This window comes from Gymnoscopelus microlampas (assembly GCF_963454915.1).
Source record: "Gymnoscopelus microlampas genome assembly, chromosome: 11".
In the NCBI taxonomy this organism is placed as follows: domain Eukaryota; kingdom Metazoa; phylum Chordata; class Actinopteri; order Myctophiformes; family Myctophidae; genus Gymnoscopelus; species Gymnoscopelus microlampas.
Genome location: NC_139948.1, coordinates 50,773,694 through 50,793,255, shown reverse-complemented (window position 1 = coordinate 50,793,255; position 19,562 = coordinate 50,773,694). Strand labels below are relative to the sequence as shown.

The 19,562-nt window shown below is 42.1% G+C and overlaps 2 protein-coding genes across 2 annotated transcripts; both read right to left on the bottom strand.

Annotated features, from left to right (window-relative positions):
* Positions 1 to 29: 29 nt before the first annotated feature.
* On the bottom strand, positions 30 to 10,521 carry LOC311055085 (serine/threonine-protein kinase/endoribonuclease IRE1-like). The gene is made up of 12 exons (XM_084071180.1): positions 10,478 to 10,521; positions 8,735 to 8,807; positions 7,544 to 7,619; positions 5,737 to 5,815; positions 4,541 to 4,736; positions 4,249 to 4,354; positions 4,003 to 4,124; positions 3,743 to 3,890; positions 3,407 to 3,531; positions 3,045 to 3,168; positions 1,415 to 1,509; positions 30 to 589 (listed from the first exon to the last, which is right to left on the bottom strand). Exons 1-12 carry the CDS (start codon positions 10,498 to 10,500, stop codon positions 353 to 355), a joined length of 1,404 nt encoding a protein of 467 aa, XP_083927306.1. The 5' UTR covers positions 10,501 to 10,521; the 3' UTR covers positions 30 to 352.
* Positions 10,522 to 14,342: 3,821 nt separating this feature from the next.
* LOC311055107 (voltage-dependent calcium channel gamma-5 subunit-like) lies at positions 14,343 to 18,389 on the bottom strand (the record flags this gene model as incomplete). The annotated part of the gene is made up of 5 exons (XM_084071208.1): positions 14,343 to 14,618; positions 15,543 to 15,688; positions 16,180 to 16,320; positions 16,591 to 16,677; positions 18,191 to 18,389. The coding sequence occupies 5 exons, from the start codon at positions 18,387 to 18,389 to the stop codon at positions 14,343 to 14,345; spliced, it is 849 nt and encodes a 282-aa protein (XP_083927334.1).
* Positions 18,390 to 19,562: the final 1,173 nt, after the last annotated feature.

Below are 19,562 nucleotides of genomic sequence, written 5' to 3'. Positions count from 1 at the left end.
ATTGTCACTGCACGCAATAATCCTACAACAGCAGTGAGAACACAGACATGTTAGTGGGGAGGAATTAATTGGCATAATGACTACATTGGGGAGAAAAAGGGGTAAAAGGGCAAACAAAGAAAACCTTTCACTGTCAGTCTGTCTATCTATCTATCTATCTATCTATCTATCTATTGCTCAGACAAGTGCCATACATTGCAGACGCTTTAGTTTTCTTTCGTCAGAGAATCGTGATGTATAAAATCCCAAATTGTTCACAATATTTCAGCAGAACATCTTTTGCAAATGGTTTTCTGTGTCTTTCTTTGTAAGGTTAAAATATGCCCACACTGCAGTGTGCAGTTTGATTGCCTCAAAAATATATATTTTCAAAGTCCTGCTGAGTCATTTCGGTGACTGGATATTTAGTGCATCTATAATCTCTCGGGTAGTGAGACTGGAAGGCTCTCTCGTGTGCACAGGTGCTCATGGCCTCGTAGGTGTGCATCAGTAGGAATGGGAACCGGGAGGTGAAATAGGAGACAAAGTCATCAGGGGGAAAACCCAACGTCACCTGGACTTCATCAGGCAGCTCCCAGTAATGATGCTTCTGTTGGGAGACAACGGTAGAAACAGATTGTCTGAATCAACATGGGTATTCAAAGTGCCACACTACAGCGTAATACAGCCTAAGTCCTATGATGTTTAGGGCTTAACCACCCATTTAGACCTGAGGCCGATTCTAAAAACGGCTTCTAAATCCTTATTCAAGTTTTCTGAAAAACTTAAAATATTTATTCAAACATTACAAAACATGTATGTTGCTACATACTGTACATAGCAACAACCCCAAAAGGGGTTCCCGTCTTGAAAGGTATAGTTACAAATAGGGGTTCCCGTCCTAAATGGGTTAATTATAGATCAAGCATACACATTTGGATATGATAACTGCTTTTTAGTTTATTGTGTTTTATTCATACAGTACAGTACTATTCTTGTTATTCTTAGTATCTAGTGTGTATTGCTGAGTACACAGTCAGAATATAGGTCACACCAGCATTTCGCTGCTTGTCACTGTATGAGTGAGTGACAAATGAAGCCCTATTGATTTTCATGATTCTTGATGCTAACACTGCAATGCTAAGACTTAAGCCTAAATAAATAATAAACAAATAAAAAATAAAATAAAAAAAGACCATCCAAGCACAACAGCTAGATATAAAGATCCAAAATGGTTGCAACACAAACAAAGTCATACAGGTGATATCCAGTTAAAAGGAAGGATTAGCCACGCCCTCTTCTGTGTCCAACCAAATGTATGACTAATTGCAAATCACCTATGACCTGTAACCTACCATAACAGTCTGACACATACATACAAAAGATTTGAGTCAAGAGCAGGTAAAGTGTCTTGCCAGTGGGGACACAGTCTTACCAGGTTTCTTATCGCACGGAGAAGATCTCTGACAGAGCCTCCGCGATATCTAGGTAGTTTCTGATTGTCCTTGTAGTAATTGCGTTCTCTGAGATCTGTCAACGACACAAGTCACACCCAATGTATGAACCACAAGCTGGGTTTGAACAGTTGAATGCACAACACCATCAAACAAAACACACACATTGAAAATGTCAGGGAATAAAAGTATTTCATGAATATTAGTTTGTACCTGGAAATAAGATTAGAATGTTTGAATTTTGGCTTACATTTAACAACGGGAGGGACATGCGTTCCCAACGGGCATCTGTCTAGTGTTGATAAACAATGGTTGGGTTTGGGTTCAGGCTTGGTTACTACTCTCAGATTCAGGACTGATATACGGCCAAATCCACACTCTAGGACAGGGATCTTCAACGTTTTCAGGCCAAGGATCCCCTAACTGAGATAGAGATGAAGCAGGGACCCCCTCTATATTGTATAAACTTGTTTCAGATTAAACTTTTTTTGTTTACTTGGTCTGCTCTTTTTTCCCTCTACACCAAAAAGTAGCCAATCTACAAGCTCACAACGCCTCGCGCTGCGAGGCATTGTGAGCTTGTAGATCTGCTACTTTTGGTAATGTTCTCCTTAGAAAAGGGATGCTAGGGTTCAAGTGTTTAATGTAAAAAATAAATCATATCACACAAAGATTTGGCGGACCCCCTGTAGTAACTCTGAGGACCCCCTAGGGGTCCCAGACCCCCTGTTGAAGACCCCTGCTAAAAGTGGAAGGCCTATGATCAAGGATGGCGATGGTTGATTCCTTGCATTAATTATGTTTGAACAGGGTTGGACATATCAGCCTGGGAATAAAGTAGCTGGAGCATGTCGCCAAAGCATGTCAACCAGCTGATCAGTCAGTCTATGCAAGTAGTACGAACTAAAGGGACCAGCATGATGTGTGTGTGTGTGTGTGTGTGTGTGTGTGTGTGTGTGTGTGTGTGTGTGTGTGTGTGTGTGTGTGTGTGTGTGTGTGTGTGTGTGTGTGTGTGTGTGTGTGTGTGTGTTGCAACGTGGTTGGTGGTGAGCAGTAGGCTTGTCTCTAATCTGTAGAAACTTCAGAAATAAGAACAACTTCACAAGATGTTGGCGTAGCTAAGATATTCACTGAAAAATGCATTGTTGGAGTTGCACAGAGTTGCACATATGCAGCCGACAGGGGTGAGTCTTAGCTCGATCAACAGTCGTAACTTGGTCATGATGGAAACAGGATGTAGCAATCACAAAACAATGTCCAACCAATGAAAGCTCAGCTCAATTAAAAAAAGTATTTATCCAGAGTAAGTCAAAATATAAATGCTCTATTTCACACTTGTATAATAACACACTTTCACACCTGGGAGCGTTCCGGTCTTTTACTGTTGGAGCAGTTTTGGGGTTATGGTATATATGCCTTGCTCAAAGGCACTTCAATGGTGGATATTGAGGGAGGGGTGAGTTTTACTCATTTACTTCCGCACCCTGATTTCTTTCCTGCCAGTCTGGGGTATGAAACCTCCATCTTTCCGGTAATAATGCTCTTTACATTTAGGATGGCACAGCACAGAAGATACTATCAGTATGTGTGCTATGTTAGTTACGTCCATACATGTCTGTAGAGGCTCTGTGATGTGCTGTAACCAGTCACCCTCGACAACGTCCTGCTGCCCTCTTTCCAGCCGTGTCATGATTGGTCCATCCAGCAGCTCCTTTTGAAGTCTGTCACTCACTTCCTGAATAAAGACATTGACAATATGTTCAGTCAGCTGCCAGGCGTCCTCTCGTGTCTGGTTCTGAAATTATTTGGACAATACTCTGACCATCACATATCCAAAACACTATTCTGAATACACCTCTCTTGGTGTTGAGAATATAAACTATCCATCCATGTCAAATACAATATATATGTGCAGCCGATTACCATGAACTTTACTTGAGAAGAAGTGTATTTGACCTGAGAACAACACTAACCTGGAAGAAGTCTAGCACCTTCTCCGACTTCCAGAAGAAGGGGAGTTTCAGGAGTTCCTTTAGTGAATGCGTCCGTACTTCAATTGACTTCATCTTCGATGCAACATGCATCATGGCCAAGTCATCTGGAGGGGACAGTGTTAAAACAAGCATGAGGGTCATTACAACGTGGTCTCTATCTACTATGATGCACCTCATAACAGAGTGAAACATTCATTGCCATTTTACAATCCTTCTCATACAGTATAGTTCCATTTGCCCATATTCATTTTTTAAATAAAATATTTTGTTTTGCAACTATTACTAGAAAAAAATAGAAACAAAAGATTCACAAACCATATAAATGTCCTTTATTTAAAGTGGAGGACATGATGAAAGTGTCCTCACCACGGCTTGGGTCAGCCTCAACAATACAGACGGGCCCGGGGGATGCCACTAACCCGAATGCTTTTTCCGCTCCCATGATGTCATCTTTGTACCGGAACTACAGAGAAGAAGAGTGAAGGTCATGACCTAGTACCGTGCTGTGAGAATTTGACATGATTCTTGCGTGCTCAACATAGTTCTGGTACTGGTATTCATTAAAACTGACTGACCTCGAGTTCACTGCCCACAGGAACCTTCTCGGCCTTTTCAAACCCAGAGATCATGAGCCTCCGCTGACCGCTAGGATCAGGGGTGGACACCAGGAGGGTTCTGTGATCTATGGCACTGTGAACTGGAGGAATCAAGTGAATCATATGAAGCCAAGACTTACACTGGCAATGAAGATGTTGTACATGAACAATAAATAATAATAAACAATTCCAACATGATGTTGTACTGCAATCAGTAATAGTTACCTATTTTTAGAGAGTGTAGGTGATCTAGTCCTTCTATGATCTGTTGAAGCACCATCACTGGATCTAGATCAGATTGAAAATCCCGATGATCATACCGGACTATGTACTGTAAAAAGACACATGACATTATCCAACTAACTGTGTTAAGATCCAGTGCATTTCTAAATGATAAGACGCTTCACTGTTTGTCACCCGGTTTGAAGTGGTTTTACAGACTTCTCTCTTATCCTGCCTGCTAAACCCAGACATAATGCTGTACTGAGGTCAGTCAATCTGTTATGCAGTGCAGTACCTCAATCAGTGTTGCGTCAGATGAACTGAAGGCGATGTAGTGGAACTGATGGTCCTTAGTGGAGACAAAGAGGCGAACAATGTTGGGGTGATGTTGGTCGTCTGCCTCCCTCATCAGGTCCACTTCCTGGTCGGTACATCTAGACTCATCTAGGGGAATTCTCTTCACTGCCACCGAACGTTTGTTAAACTGACCTCTGGTGGAGAAAGTACAGAGATACAAGGTGTAATGGGAAACAGAAAAGGCATGCAGAATTTGCTATAATGCTATATGCTATATAACCTTAACCTCAGTAAGACTATGCCTAAACCTAACCTTAACCCTAACCTCAGTAACCTCAGATTATGCCTAAACCTAACCTTAACCTCAGTAAGACTATGCCTAAACCTAACCTTAACCTCAGTAAAACTATGCCTAAACCTAACCTTAACCTCAGTAAGACTATGCCTAAACCTAACCTTAACCTCAGTAAGACTATGCCTAAACCTAACCTTAACCTCAGTAAGACTATGCCTAAACCTAACCTTAACCTCAGTAAGACTATGCCTAAACCTAACCTTAACCTCAGTAAAACTATGCCTGCCAGGGAGCCAATCAGACACAGGTAACTTATGGACCAATTGGTTCTGTCGTGGAAATCTAGCACATAGAGTCGAGACAATATTCTAGGTGGAGGTTATGCTTTATGTACATGATATCATGGTCAGAAGTACATTAACACTCATGTCAGTGGTACGGTGGTTCTGCCTCGAGCACAGGGCAGAGATCATAGTTATACTGTAGCTGCTTCAAGGACAAACTGAACCATAACAAGATAGGCTGTACCAAAACAATAGCTATTAGGCCTAGTGGAGACATTTAGGCTCTTACAAGCAAACAGTTGATTTGGCATGTGTTTGTGTGTTCAGAGATAACAACAAGAACAAGATAAATGCTGTAGTAACGTGAACATATTGCAAGATGAAAGAGTGTCTCGTAACTCTTTCAATGGGTCTGCATTCTGGTAACAGAGTGGCGTCCTCTCCTCCCCTTACCAGTGTGTAACAAAACATGCAAATGAAGATAACTTTACTTATAACACTGAGCCGTCATTTAAAAATATATAATAAAGATGTACATAAGCATTCAGCAGCGGTGCAGCATGTAGATGAAACTCTTATCATAAACAATTACTATTATTAAATAAAAGTACTTACCTGAACACAATGCCACCAAAAGTACCATGTCTCCATGTATCCCTGTGGTACACAGTTATGCCACCCACTTCCACCTCATCTGAAATGACATGCAGAATACAGGTCCATAAAATTAATTTGACCTCATATTGACTGAAAATGTATGTTCTATTTTTCACCCCATTCAGCCATGTCATCCTTGGTTTTGCAACTATGCCTAAACCTAACCTTAACCCTAACCCTCACCTCAGTAAGATTATGCCTCAACATAACCTTAACCTCAACCTCAGTAAAGCTATGCCTGCCAGGGAGCCAATCAGGTAAGGCGGGTCTATCCTATAACGTTAGTGGGATTCATAATCACGCGTCCCTGTCACTTCCAACCCCCTCCACTGATCTGGGAAGGGTGCAGACCACTTTTTTAGTAAATCAAGTTGTTGAAGTTGTTTGTTTTCTTCTTCTTCCCCCCCCCCTGACACATATATACATTTTAAACAAGCAAAATGTGCTTTTTAAAATACAATTTGAATATTGACCAGGGAGCCACGGTAAGGTAACTGCCACACCTTGTCATAAACAATTGACAATTTATGGACCAATTGGTTCTGTCGTGGAAATCTGACACATAAGAGTCGAGACAATATTCTAGATGGTGGTTATGCTTTATGTACATGATATCATGGTCTGAAGTACATTAACACTCATGTCAGTGGTACGGTGGTTCTGCCTCGAGCACAGGGCAGAGATCATAGTTATACTGTAGCTGCTTCAAGGACAAACTGAACCATAACAAGATAGGCTGTACCAAAACGATAGCTATTAGGCCTAGTGGAGACATTTAGGCTCTTACAAGCTGTCAAATAGTATAATGTATTGTAGAAGTATTATAAGTGATTGTAACATATAAAGGTTAGATATAAGCAGGCTGAGCCATATAACTTCTTCCTCAGTTCCTAATTCCTAAACTATAGTTAGGAAGTAGGAAACAATTGGTCCGTTTAGCTGGGGAACCCCTGGAACCCCCTGAAGGACCCCTGGGGTTCCCTAGACCCCACGTTGAGAAACAACACCCCATTCGGATGCTATCAGTGCATTGAATGGAACATTATCGCCTTTTATCAGACCATTGAATGGGCTAAGTAGGCGACATACTGGCCTACCCGCGATTTATCAGACAATTCATTGGGTGTCATCAAGATATACTGACCTACCGACGGAGATGACTTAAAAAGTTCAGTTTTGGTTTTGGTTTGGGACAATGGCGGAGGTACGCTGCAGTCTCAATCGAACTGGAACCAATGAATGGTCTGATAAATAGCGGATAGGTCAATATATCGCCTACTCGTCGCCTACTCGCCCATTCAATGGTCTGATAAAACGTGATAATCTCCCATTCAATGCATTGATAGCATTCGAAGCCGGTGGAACCAATGGGTTCCTCCTCCGATACACATTGAGTCACCAGACACTTTTCACAGCACACGGAGGTTCACACCATCTCCCCCATACCCCCTCCCTACTGAACAGGCGCCTTGTCTGACCAGCAAGGCCTGCTAGTCCGGTGAATAGGCCTTCCACCCATGAATGATACCAACAAGGCTTTGTGCTCCTGGACAGCCCTAGCCTCGCGTGGCCAGACAATATCACACGACACACTGTGTGGGCTAAAGTGCGATGCAATTTTGAAAAGGCAGATTCGTCTGGAACCAGGCTAGGACAGCCCAGGTATTGAACCTGTGTGTCTGTGGTGCTGGGCGACGTTCTGTTGGCAGTGAAACGGTATAAACTAACACACTTAACAGTGCATGTGTGTAATGTTCATCCTTACCTCTGTCGTCACTCTCGTTAGCAGGTTTGTGTCTTGAGTCTCCTTCTAGTGGTTTCACCCAGGACAAGAGCTCCTCCTAGCAGGAAGGAGGACAGAAGGAAACAGGTTTACATTTTAGCTTTGAGGTCTAACCACTTAAACGGGAGCCCCTATTTGTAACTATACTTATACCTTTTGGGGTTCCTGTTGCTATGTAGCCTACAGTATAGACGAATACACAGACGCGCTGCCTGTAGGCGGCCATTGCTGCGGTGTCGCGTCCGCGGAGCGTTGACCGCAGCAATGGCTGCGCGCAGGGCAGCGCTCCATGGATTTGTGTATATGGCAACATACATTTGTTGTAATTGTTTGAATAAATGAAGTTTTTCAGAAAACGTAGGTAGAAGGCGTTTTTAAAATCCGCCTCAATTATTAAATTGAAACACTTTCAAGATTTTTCCATTTCTTTTCAAAAATAGCAGATGTACAAACTTGCAGCGTGATATGAGCTTGTACATCTGCTATTTTTGAGAACCACTGTTCTAAATCCTTAAAAAAACGCGGTTTTAATGGGTTAATTGACCGGCGTCCTCCAAGGGTCTGTCCTTTGCCCCCTCCCTTTTCCCTCTACACCAAATCTCTTTGCCAAAAATAACCGATCTACAAGCCTCACAACGCACCACAATGTGACCCGTTGTGAACATGTAGATCCTGCTATTTTCAGAGAATGTGCACCTTAGTGATTATCTATGTACCTTTTAAATGAGTAGGAAATGTCTCCTCTCAGTGAGTTAACAATTGTCTAACATAACATTGGCAACACTGGTATATTGTACATAGACGGGAACACTGGTGTACTGCTGCTATTGTGTACAGTATATGTACAGTATATACTGCTACATTGTCTGAGGAGCTGAACAATAACGATTTTCACTCGTATGAACCTGTAAGCAAGACGTAACAATAAAGATCGCCCTGAACCATAACTGTAAACTGATCCTAAATCCTCAATTATCAATGTAAACATATACCATATACCACATATGTAAGATATCAATTGAGCTCACAAAGAGGTCCGTACTTCCATTGACTTAATATAATACGGTCGGTGTTGAATATGACGAGCCGTTCTATTGCAGCTAATTGATTGGTATTTTTTTCTGTGTAGCTTGATATACATTTTGTACTTGCATATATTTATAAAAAGCCCACCTTCTCTTCTTCCTCAGGTACATTGTCCTCTTTCCCTCTCCTCTCTCCTCCATGTGTCTGCAGGTCTGATTCCCTGTGCAGAGCAGAGACAGTCACTCATTCACATACAACAGTGGCATGGTAGTCAAACGTTTTCATGTATTTGGCCACAGACCCCCATCTGAAAAGATTGTGTGCCAGGTCTCTCTATAAGAGAAGATTTGTGTAAAAAAAAAAACATGTTTTTTCAAAGATGTTCCAGAAATATTCTATAGCCACCATTTTCGAGTTTGCTGGGGACCCCTTGAAACCTCCCAAGGACCCCCTGGGGTTCTATTTGAGAACCACAGACAGACAGCAACAGCGATCTGACAGTAGCCTTGGATCAAGTCAGACTCGATAAAATACATCTATGATGATAGTCTTGATCCTATAGGCCAGTGGTTTTCAACCAGTGGTCCGGGGACCACCAGTGGTCCTTGAGGGAGTTCCAGGGGGTCCCCAGCTAAATGATAGATAGGAACCAAATGGACCCTTATGGGTCTGTAACTCTGAGAGTGTACAAATGGAACCAAATGGACCCTAACGGGTCCATTTGGTTCCATTTGTACACTCTCAGAGTTAAATTAACATTGATTTTAAAATATAAATTGGGGTCCCAGAGACATAAATGCCATTAAATGGGGGTCCGTAGCCCTAATACATGTCAAACTGGGGGTCCTTGAAATTAAAATGGTTGAAAATCACTGCTAGAGAGCCGTAAAAATCTTCTATTATGGGGGTCCCTGGCATAACTTTTCAAATGGGGGTCCCTGGGCTAATGTGTGTCAATTTGGGGGTCCTTGATGCAAAAAAAGGTTGAAAACCACTGCTATAGGCTTATCTGACTGTAGCCCTGGAACATTCATGGATGAACTTCAACCTGGTGTTTGCTTTTTCTCCCTTTTTGGCCCGAACATTTACATAACGTTCACATTTCAACTATGAAGTAATTACCCTATGGCAACGGTTGTTACAATTATGTACGGGCCCTAAGAGGTACCCTTATTTTCCGTATTGTTCAATAAAAAGCATTTTAATCGGATCGGTGGCCATTCTCTCTATATTTTTGCCATGTGGTTTCAATTACGCGACCCTATCGGTTGGGAGGTGTATTGCACTCTGTTTACGTTGTAACTTTATGAGAAAATGGCCACCGATCTAATTAAAATACATTTCATTGAACAATACGGAAGATACATGTACTTCTGATGGCCCGTACATAATTGTAACATCCGTGGTTATGGGTTAAGCACTTTATATTTGAAATCTGAACGTTTATGTAGATGTACAGGCCGTAAATGGAGAAAGTGCAAACACCAGGTTACAGTTCATCCATGACGGTCGTGTGACATCCATGGCTAATCTGACTTCAACATAGTTGTTCCATGAGTCTGAAGAACACACAAATAAACCTCCCTGATCACTAATAGTGTTTAGACCAGACATGATGTTGAATTGATGTTGTTATCTAAACTACACCGATATGAACTGTGTTTAGTTGCTTCAACTTTAAAGTAAACAAACATTCACGCTCTGTCCCTCGGCGAGGCTGCTAGTTCCTTAGCTTCCACGAATCACTATTACTAACGCTAAACTAACTAACTAACTAACTAGTCAACGGCTAACGCTACCTACATTCCAATGAGAAAGGAGGACAGTTCGTTATAACACAGGGTGTAATAACTAATAATGTCAACTTAAATGTTTCTTAAACTTCCTTACATGTGTTGTCTGTTTTCGTTCATGCTTCTAGACGTGTCACGTGATCTTCTCCACCAGCGTTGTCAGATCTGGCGAGAGGAATAAGCAACCAGGTCTATGAAAACAATTGTTGGCCATTGTTTCCCAAACAGTGGGTCGGGACAATATATATATATATATATATATATATATATATATATATATATATATATATATATATATATATATATATATATATATATATATATATATAGATTACGTCACACTGGCTACATACATACATACTGACAACCGACATGGCGCAGGATTCAAATTGTAATATAGATAGATAGATAGATATATTTGAGAATCACTGCACTGCTGTATGCGTCCCTTAACCTGCAGTGCTTTGCTTCAGGCAGGACTAGTCTAATGATCAATGACACTGTGAATGGACTAATGGCTAGACAAATGTTATGAAACACTTCCCCCTTGTGGGTGAACATAGAATTACAGTAGTCTATATGTAAAAACAAAAACAGGAAATGTTATGGCAAACCTTTTATTTATTTATTTACAAAAGACGCTTAATACTGCAGATAATGTGCCATTCATTTCCTTGATATTTTTACACACCTGGCAGCCATATTCATACAATGTACAATATTTAGAACATGTACAGTAGGTTATAGTATACAATGGGTATTAGTTGATATTAAAGATGATCTCTATCAGGGAAGTAAATCAGAAATAACAAATGCAATGTACTTATAGTTCAATGTGTCATTTCAAGTGTAAATGTAACTCTGAAAGTATATATAAATATAAATGCAAGTGTTCAATTTGAACCTTTCAGAGTTAAATTAATACACAGTTAAGTTGTCAGCAGTGGTGGAAAAAGTACTCAGATGTTCTCTTAAGTAAAAGTATCATTACTGCTATGTAGAAGTACTCCGTTACAAGTCCGGAATTAAGTCCTGTACTTAAAGTACCAAAAGTAAAAGTACTAAAATGTTTGAAAATAGCAGATCTACAAGCTCACAACGCGTCGCGATGAGACGCGTTGTGAGCTTGTAGAGCAGCTATTTTCAAACAACCTATATATAAAAAAGGGCGTTAATTAGTGGTTAATGTATGTTTTATAATATAATACTTTATATCTGCAAAGTAACTGGTGACTAAAGTTTTCAAATAATTGTAGTGGAGTAAAAGTACAATATTTGCTTCTGAGATGTAGTGGAGTAGAAGTAAAAGTATTGAAAATTGGAAATACTCAAGTAAAGTAAAACAACATACCTCAATAGTGTACTTAAGTACAGTACTTGAGTAAATGTACTTAGTTACTTTACAACTCTGATAATGACATCATATAAATAATAGAGGATGTTGTCTTTGTATATCATGAGGTCATACTGTAGATAATCCACCCTATTCGTTGTCGGAGAGTAATGCTTAATCAGCAAGGTTATCACAAAAAGACTCCAGGGTGTAGCAATTTCAAGTAATCTATACAAATACAATACAATTAATACTGAATAGTGTCTTGTTGACTGGCAAATAAATGCCAAATGTAGTCTGGGCCGGGCCTACGTTTATAGGTTACTCATAAATCCTTTTGCACCTTGTGAAGACAGCGATGTGACGCAGAAAAATGAACGTATGTGTTCGAGTGGAAACCATAGAGTTAAAAAAAATAGGTGGAAACACAAACACTTTTATTCTTGGAATCTTTTTTTGTCAGGTGGAGAAAGAAGAGAAGGTGTGGAAACTGGTAGAAACTGATGAACGTTGCTGCCCTCTAGAGGTAGGTTGGGGCATGGCAGCATCTACACTACAATGAATGAGCAACAGAAAAAGCATCAGCTGTCAGACAGACAGGCCATAAAAACCCCAAAGCCTGTTTAGGGTCACAGCCTACACATGTCATTCCTCTACCATTCCCTGTAAAGCCTGAATGTAAAGCTGCAATCCATATTTTATTTTAGTGAATACAATTTTATTTTGACCAGTCTGTATGGCAGAGTATGTTAAGCAAGGGATAATGCATGGGGAGGCAGTCATTATTGAAATTTAAAGCCCGACAGGGCGATTAACCACCGAGGCGCAGCCGAGGTGGTTAATCACCCTGAAGGGCTTTAAATTTCAATAATGACTGCCTCCCCATGCATTATCCCGCTTATTACACGGCTACTTAATAAATACATAAATAAATTTACCCAAAAGTAACAACAAAACGAAGTATTTCCTTGCTTACGGCAATGAAAGTATTCCATAAGTAGCCTATTGGGCTGGGCGGAGTTTGCCTCGGAAAACAAATGACAAAATAGAAAAAAACTCGCCCCAAAACACACTCGCCCCCCATTCTATATACTGCCGATTTGCCTGTAATACCGCCGGATTTGCCCCGGGGCGACTGTGTTTTGGGGCGAGCGTTTTGGTATTTCCCCCGTAGCCACGATAAACAAGGAAGTGCAGTGGATCAAATAGAATCACTTTTCGGTCATTGCATCGTCTATTTCTCACTTCAAATGTTTTCAAAAACATTCTTGAGAGCAACGTTTAGTTGTAAATGACATTGGTTGTTTGTTTACATGGCTGTCATGTTGGATAAAGCATAAAACAAAGCAGCGGAGGTTGATATGAGCAGGTGTTCTGAGTCTCTGATTACACAGCGGTCCGTTATTGAGCTCAGCGGTCATTATCGAGAAATAATGACCGATGACTGACCAATCAGAATCGAGCATTCAACCAAGCCGTGTAATAATACAATATAACTAACACAACTGTGGTGATTGTAATGGGTCTTTTAGAGCTCACGCAAAACAGCTACTTTAAAATACCAAATCTGTGAGGAATGTTTTTCCTGCCCTCACTCAGGTGCAGGTGACGTCTTGTGGCTCTTATCCACTACAATAACTCTCTTTTCCATTACGCTACGCCATGACTCAGTTTCAGATGGTTCTCAGAACCTAATTTGGACCGTGCTCTGGAGGTGGAACTAAACCCTGAGTTTTGGGAACCCAGGACTTACACTTAAAAAACGTTATGAAAATGCAAAAATAGCCAATCTACAATCCTTTTATAAAATGTTATTATGATGTATACCTCCCCCTTTCAGGAATGCTTCTGGTTATAATGTAAACGTTAAAAAACAAAACAAAAAACATCATAGAACTGGAAAAGTTTCAGGTCATGCAAGGTTCTGTGTTAACCCTTTGTGGGCAAAAACTAAGAGCATACTCTATTCTTTGAGACACTCATATGGGTATTTCGGGGCGTGGCCGAATCCGCCATTCCTTCACCGGGTGAAACGACACAGCTTTCACCATTGGAATTGCATTACGGAACGCACACTTTGTTACGTTTTATGGGTTTATTTTGTCATAGCGCAACATATGGTGAAGTATTGTGGTGCAGGTTGTTGCAACAACCACCAATCTTGTGAAAAATGAAAACGGGACCGCCAAATATTCTAAACTTTCCGCAATTCTGACAACAATCATATTCTTTGACACACGCATCCAGGTTTTTGCCGGGTCAAACAAGGGAATCACGTGACGTTGATCCCCGTCCCCTATTGGCTCATACTAGGACATGACATATGTGTAGGTAGAATAATAATAATAATAAAGGGGCAGCAGTGGCTCAGGGGTAGAGTGGCCGGTAGAGCGGCCGGATCAGTTCGATCCCGGGCTTCCCCAGAGTTAGTGTTGAAGTGTCCTTGAGCAAGATGCTGAACCCCTAATTGCTCCCGATGAGCAGGTTGGTGCCTTGCATGGTTTCCTCCTCCATCGGTGTGTGAATGTGTGTGTGAATGGGTGAATGTAATGCACAAGCTTTGTAATGCTTTGGATAAAAGCGCTATATAAATGCACCGTTTAATAATAGGGGGCCCTGGGTTTGAGCCTCAGCAGGGCGAGGAGGAGACCTCATGGTTGTAGTCCGGGGGACACTTGAGCAGGGCCGGGTAGCTGACGCTCATCTGGAGGGACGCCTCGCTGGAGATGTCTGAGGGGCTGCGTCCCCGAGACCACGCCCCCTCCGGGTGCAGGAACTGACCCGAGTGGTCGGAGCAGGTGCTGAGCCGCGGCCGGTAGAAGGCGGGGTGGTGGCGGCGGGACCGGCACATCTCCTCCGCCGTGTAGCGGTTCATGAACAGGTAGACGGACATGACGCCTGCGCTCTGGTGTGCGGACCAAAAGACATGGTGACGACAACAGCATTAAAGGGACGTTTCACTTTCAAAACAAATTTGGGTCATTCTATTGTTGATGCTTATTGAATTTGAAAAGTTACAGTTTTGGACATATGAGGTTTCCACCCGACAGAGACAATATACTCTACTTTCATATCAATAAAAACACAGCTACTGTAGCTTTCGGTAGAAGAGTAGAAGTATCATACTGACATCAGTCAAATATAGTAGCAGACAACTTCTACTTTTTACAAAATACAATTTAATTGTGTCCAATCTGTATGATAGAGTTAATACAATATAACTTATACACTTGTATTTTGTCTCCCTGCCCTTCTATTGAGACATTTAGATAGTTTCACCTTTCACCCCCCCCCCCCCCCCCCCCCCCCGCCCCCAAAAAAAGTTTTACAACCAAGGTTTATGTTTTAGCTTAATAATTAAAGTAAATAAAAGATGAGTGTTAAAATGTTTTCATTTACTGCTTTCTATAGTTTTAGCAATTTTTGCTATCTTTTTTTACAGTGGGCGGGGGCATTCGGGCAGGTGGCTAAATATGTATTTTTTTTACACAATAACCCGTCGATTTCTTTATTATTATTTACAGTAGCTCTTATAGCCCCCAACAACTCACATCTGGCCAGCAAAGACCACGGGAGCTTTTTTATTGTGTAAAAAAAGCCACCTGCCGAATGCCCCCGCCCACTGTAAAAAAAGATCGTGAAAATTGCTAAAACTATGGAAAGCAGTAAATGAAAATGTTTTAACACTCATCTTTTATCTACTTTAATTACAAGGTAAAACATAAACCTTGTTTATAAGAAAACAAAGTTGTCCTTTAAGACACTAAAACATTGACTACTGGCATCTCAGCCGTTTCACACACTTGCGTCTACACAGCAGATCTTTCACCTCAGTCAGCAGGAAAGAGATGGCAGCGAAGGCGAAGGACCAGCCGTACTTGTAGCTGAAGTAGACCTCACTGCTCCTGGTCCTGTTCAGCATCTCATCATTGATGCTGGAGATGTACAACACCAGCCCCACCACCAGAGACAAGCCTGACACACACACACACACACACACACACACACACACACACACACACACACACACACACACACACACACACACACACACACACACACACACACACACACACACACACACACACACACACACACACACACACACACAAATATTGTACTTGTTACTATTAAGATTTTGATTATTAATACAACACATTAACCACTTCAGCCGTATATACATTTCGGCCATTTGAAAATAGCCAATCTACAAGCTCACAATACGTCGTTTTTTTTTTCATGCCAATACTTTTGTATATTTTACTCAAGTTAATTTAGAATTCCAGACTTACTTGCAGTATTGATACTTTCACTTGATACTTTCACAAAAAAAAGCGAGAACTTTTTCAACCACTGCACGCATCAAAATGATGTATGTGTGAGTGTTGACAGCAAAGTATAAAATGAAGGTAGTCAGTAACCTTTGAATATTATTTGTTTACCTGACAGAATGAAGATTTGTTTACCTGACAGAATGAAGAAGATTCCGGAGACGAAGGCTAGGATGGTGCGATGTGGACGGATGTGTCCGATGTTGTTGAGCACAAAGCCAATGAACATGAAGAGCAGGCTGACCAATGGGAAAGGAGTCGCTGAGCGGATCATCTCTGCACAATGAGAGGAGGAGGAGGAGAAGAGAGGAAGGAGGAAGAGGAGAAGAGAGGAAGGAAGTCTCTTTATTCTTGACAATGTTTTCCTAAAGTTAATGAAGCTTGACAGAGCTGTGGTTAAGATGACTCCCTCGGAGGACACTGTCGTAGGAGACTGAGAAGTAGCTCAGAACAACATTTATCCACAGAGGGAGCCATAACATTGTAGAAACACAGGGGTTTAGCTAGAACCAGCCTTATGGAGGCACTTATAGATGTTGTACTTACTGAGCATGTTGACAGTGGACTCGGTGGTCAGCTGAACGTTCATGGGCATGATGTACTCAATGGTGAAACAGCGACCTGACTCCTCCCCTGGACAACCACAAGAGACATTTGATGAGAGGAGGGACGTAAAAGTGATATTTTTCACTTTTAACCTATCTAAGTCCATTAACTTCAAACTCCATGTTAACGATGAAGAAAGGGAGTCTACTGGCACGCCTCAGCTAAACGTAGGCAAGCCCGGTGCATCACAGGAGCAGGATAAAACAGCATGTAGGCCTAGACAACACACTGGAGCAGCTCAGGTAATTGAAGCCTCCTTTATTACGGTGCTGAATACAAAGAGAAGACTGACGTTTCGATGCTACTGTATCTTCCTCAGAGTCATAAATGGCAGGCATGGGAAGACATTCATTCATACACAGAGGTAGCAAGGGCAGTGCTCTCAATAAGCCAATGGTAGTTGTCTCTCTGTAATAAGGTGTACCCTGTTGTGCACATATGGCAGCCTCTGGAATGCATCAATCAATCAGTTGACACAGTGTAGGATCTAGGAGTTGTATATCCAAAATGCTTCTCTTCGGAGCAGTTTATATATCAGAGCAGTTTTATATCACCCCCATGTGGTGAGATCGACATTTTCTCTCTTCCCCAAAATGTGAGGGATGCTATGGAGCCATGATTAGCTTGTTTGTAATGGCTCGCCATGGCGTAGTGAAGGTTATTGGTGCGAATAGCAGTTCTATGCTCTCCAATGCGTATTTTGAGTGGTCTCTTGGGTTTGGCCAATGTAAGACAAACCACAGGGGCATTTAAGCATATAGACCAGTGGTCCTCAAACTTTTTCATGTCAAGGACCCCCAAATTGACACTTATTAGCCCGCGGACCCCCATTTGAAAAGATAAGCCAGGGACCCACATAAGAGAGGGTTTTTACGGCTCTAGCAGTGATTCTCAACCGTTTTAATTTCAACGACCCCCACTTTGACATGCATTAGGGCTACAGACCCCCATTTAATGGCATCTGGGACCCCAACTTAAATAGTAAAATCAAAGTTAATTTAACTCTGAGAGTGTACAAATGGAACCAAATGGACCCGTTAGGGTCCATTTGGTTCCATTTGTACAATCTCAGAGTTACAGACCCATAAGGGTCCATTTGGTTCCAATAAATCATTTAGCTGGGGACCCCCTGGAACCCCCTCAAGTACCCCTGGGGGTCCCCGGACCCCACTTTGAGAACCAAGGATATAGACCACAGGAGTTGAGTTACAGTTAACAAACAAAGACATTTTATATTTTTTTACAAATACGTGGTTGGGTGAATAATTTTGTGTTTGATAAATTCGAGCACTGGGCAAAATTGCCACACTTATAGAAACCCTGTGGGGGATTAGGAACGAAGTGGACTTGTTGAAAAAACGCACGCACGCACACACGCACGCACACGCACACGCACACGCACACGCACACACGCACGCACACACACACACACACACACACACACACACACACACACACACACACACACACACACACACACACACACACACACGCACACACGCACAAACCCATCCATCCATCCAGTGTGTGTACTACTAACCGAGCAGGAAGCAGACCCTCCACAGCCCGGAGTGGAGGGAGGTCTTGACGTGGGTGCTCTGGTTGAGCGGCAGGACCACGCCCTCCTCCAGGTACAGCCAGTAGTCTGTGCTGACGGCCACGCCCAGCAGGCCCAGCCCGCTGACCGCAAACACGCTGCTGAGCAGCATCAACGCCTTCTTACTGCAGGGGGCGCTCATCGCCACCGCCGTCCAGGGGAAGGGGAGGAGGGGGAGGGGTCACGGGCTGACCGCTCTGGAGTGACAAAGGGTTGCTGCAGTCTGTCTGTGGGAAAACAGAAGAGAAGAGTGATTGCTGTTGAATTCCCGATATACCGGGTTTGGGCGATATTTGACTGTTTGTTATGACTGTTGTTTATTTTTTTTTGCATCCTACTGGCTCACATGCCAGTGAGGAGCCCCCACTGGGACGTACAGTAAAGCCTTCGTCCTACTCCTCCCGCCCAACACTCCCCGCTGATATCTTATAATATCCCAAAACATTATAATATTTGAAACTATGGAAACCATAGGATGCCAGGTCAGCAAACGAACCTGGCATCTGGTCTAAATAACATGCTATCTAAAATAGCAGATCTACAAGCTCACAATGCGTCGCATCGCATTGTGAGCTTGTAGATGGGCTATTTCAAATGGCTGAAATGTATATGAAGTGGAAGTGAAGTGGTTACTGCATGTTGTGTAATAATATTTTCAATTTTCAAATAATTGCAGTGGAATAAAAGTACAATATTTTCCTTAGAGATGTAGTGGAGTAGAAGTGATGGTCCTGACATTTTTTAATACTCCACTAAAGTAAAAATACCTAAAAATGTACCTAAGTACAGTACTTGAGTATATGTACTTAGTTACTTTCCACCACTGTTGAGAACCATGTGCATGGCTTCAACCAGTAACCATCTCCAGTCAGGTGTTGGCTGCAGAGTGGAAGACGTCATTACATCCATGGCTGCTCCATGCTGTCCCGGAGCCTCCTGGGGCCCACTCAAACTCCTCCTGGGTCCACTCAAACTCCTCCTGGGTCCACTCAACTCGCCCGCCTCTAAAAGTAAACACGGACGCTCACCATGATGCATAATGGAAATCCCATGTACTGCCCTGTATGTGTGTGTGTGGGAGGCCCTCACTGTGAGGAAAATCCCCTCATGTTTAATTCATGCCGTGTCGTAAGAGGAGGTAGAAATCGGGGCTTCACTGCCCCGTGCGTGGTTCAAGGTTTCTTTAGCGTTGCGTAAAGGTAAAATTGTTTTGGTTCTGGTTCAATTGTCGCAACAGCAGCAATAATGATGATAATAAATATAACTGCAAGTAAAGTAGCAATAACGGGGGGCCAGGCAATATGCAATAATTATG

Coding starts and splice junctions, on each gene's coding strand:
- LOC311055085 (XM_084071180.1), bottom strand. CDS start 10,500: ATGAACGAAAACAGACAACACAT. Junction 3,891..4,002: donor CTGTGGGCAGTGAACTCGAG/GTCAGTCAGTTT, acceptor TCTTCTCTGTAG/TTCCGGTACAAAGATGACAT. Junction 3,169..3,406: donor AGGTGCTAGACTTCTTCCAG/GTTAGTGTTGTT, acceptor GTCTTTATTCAG/GAAGTGAGTGACAGACTTCA.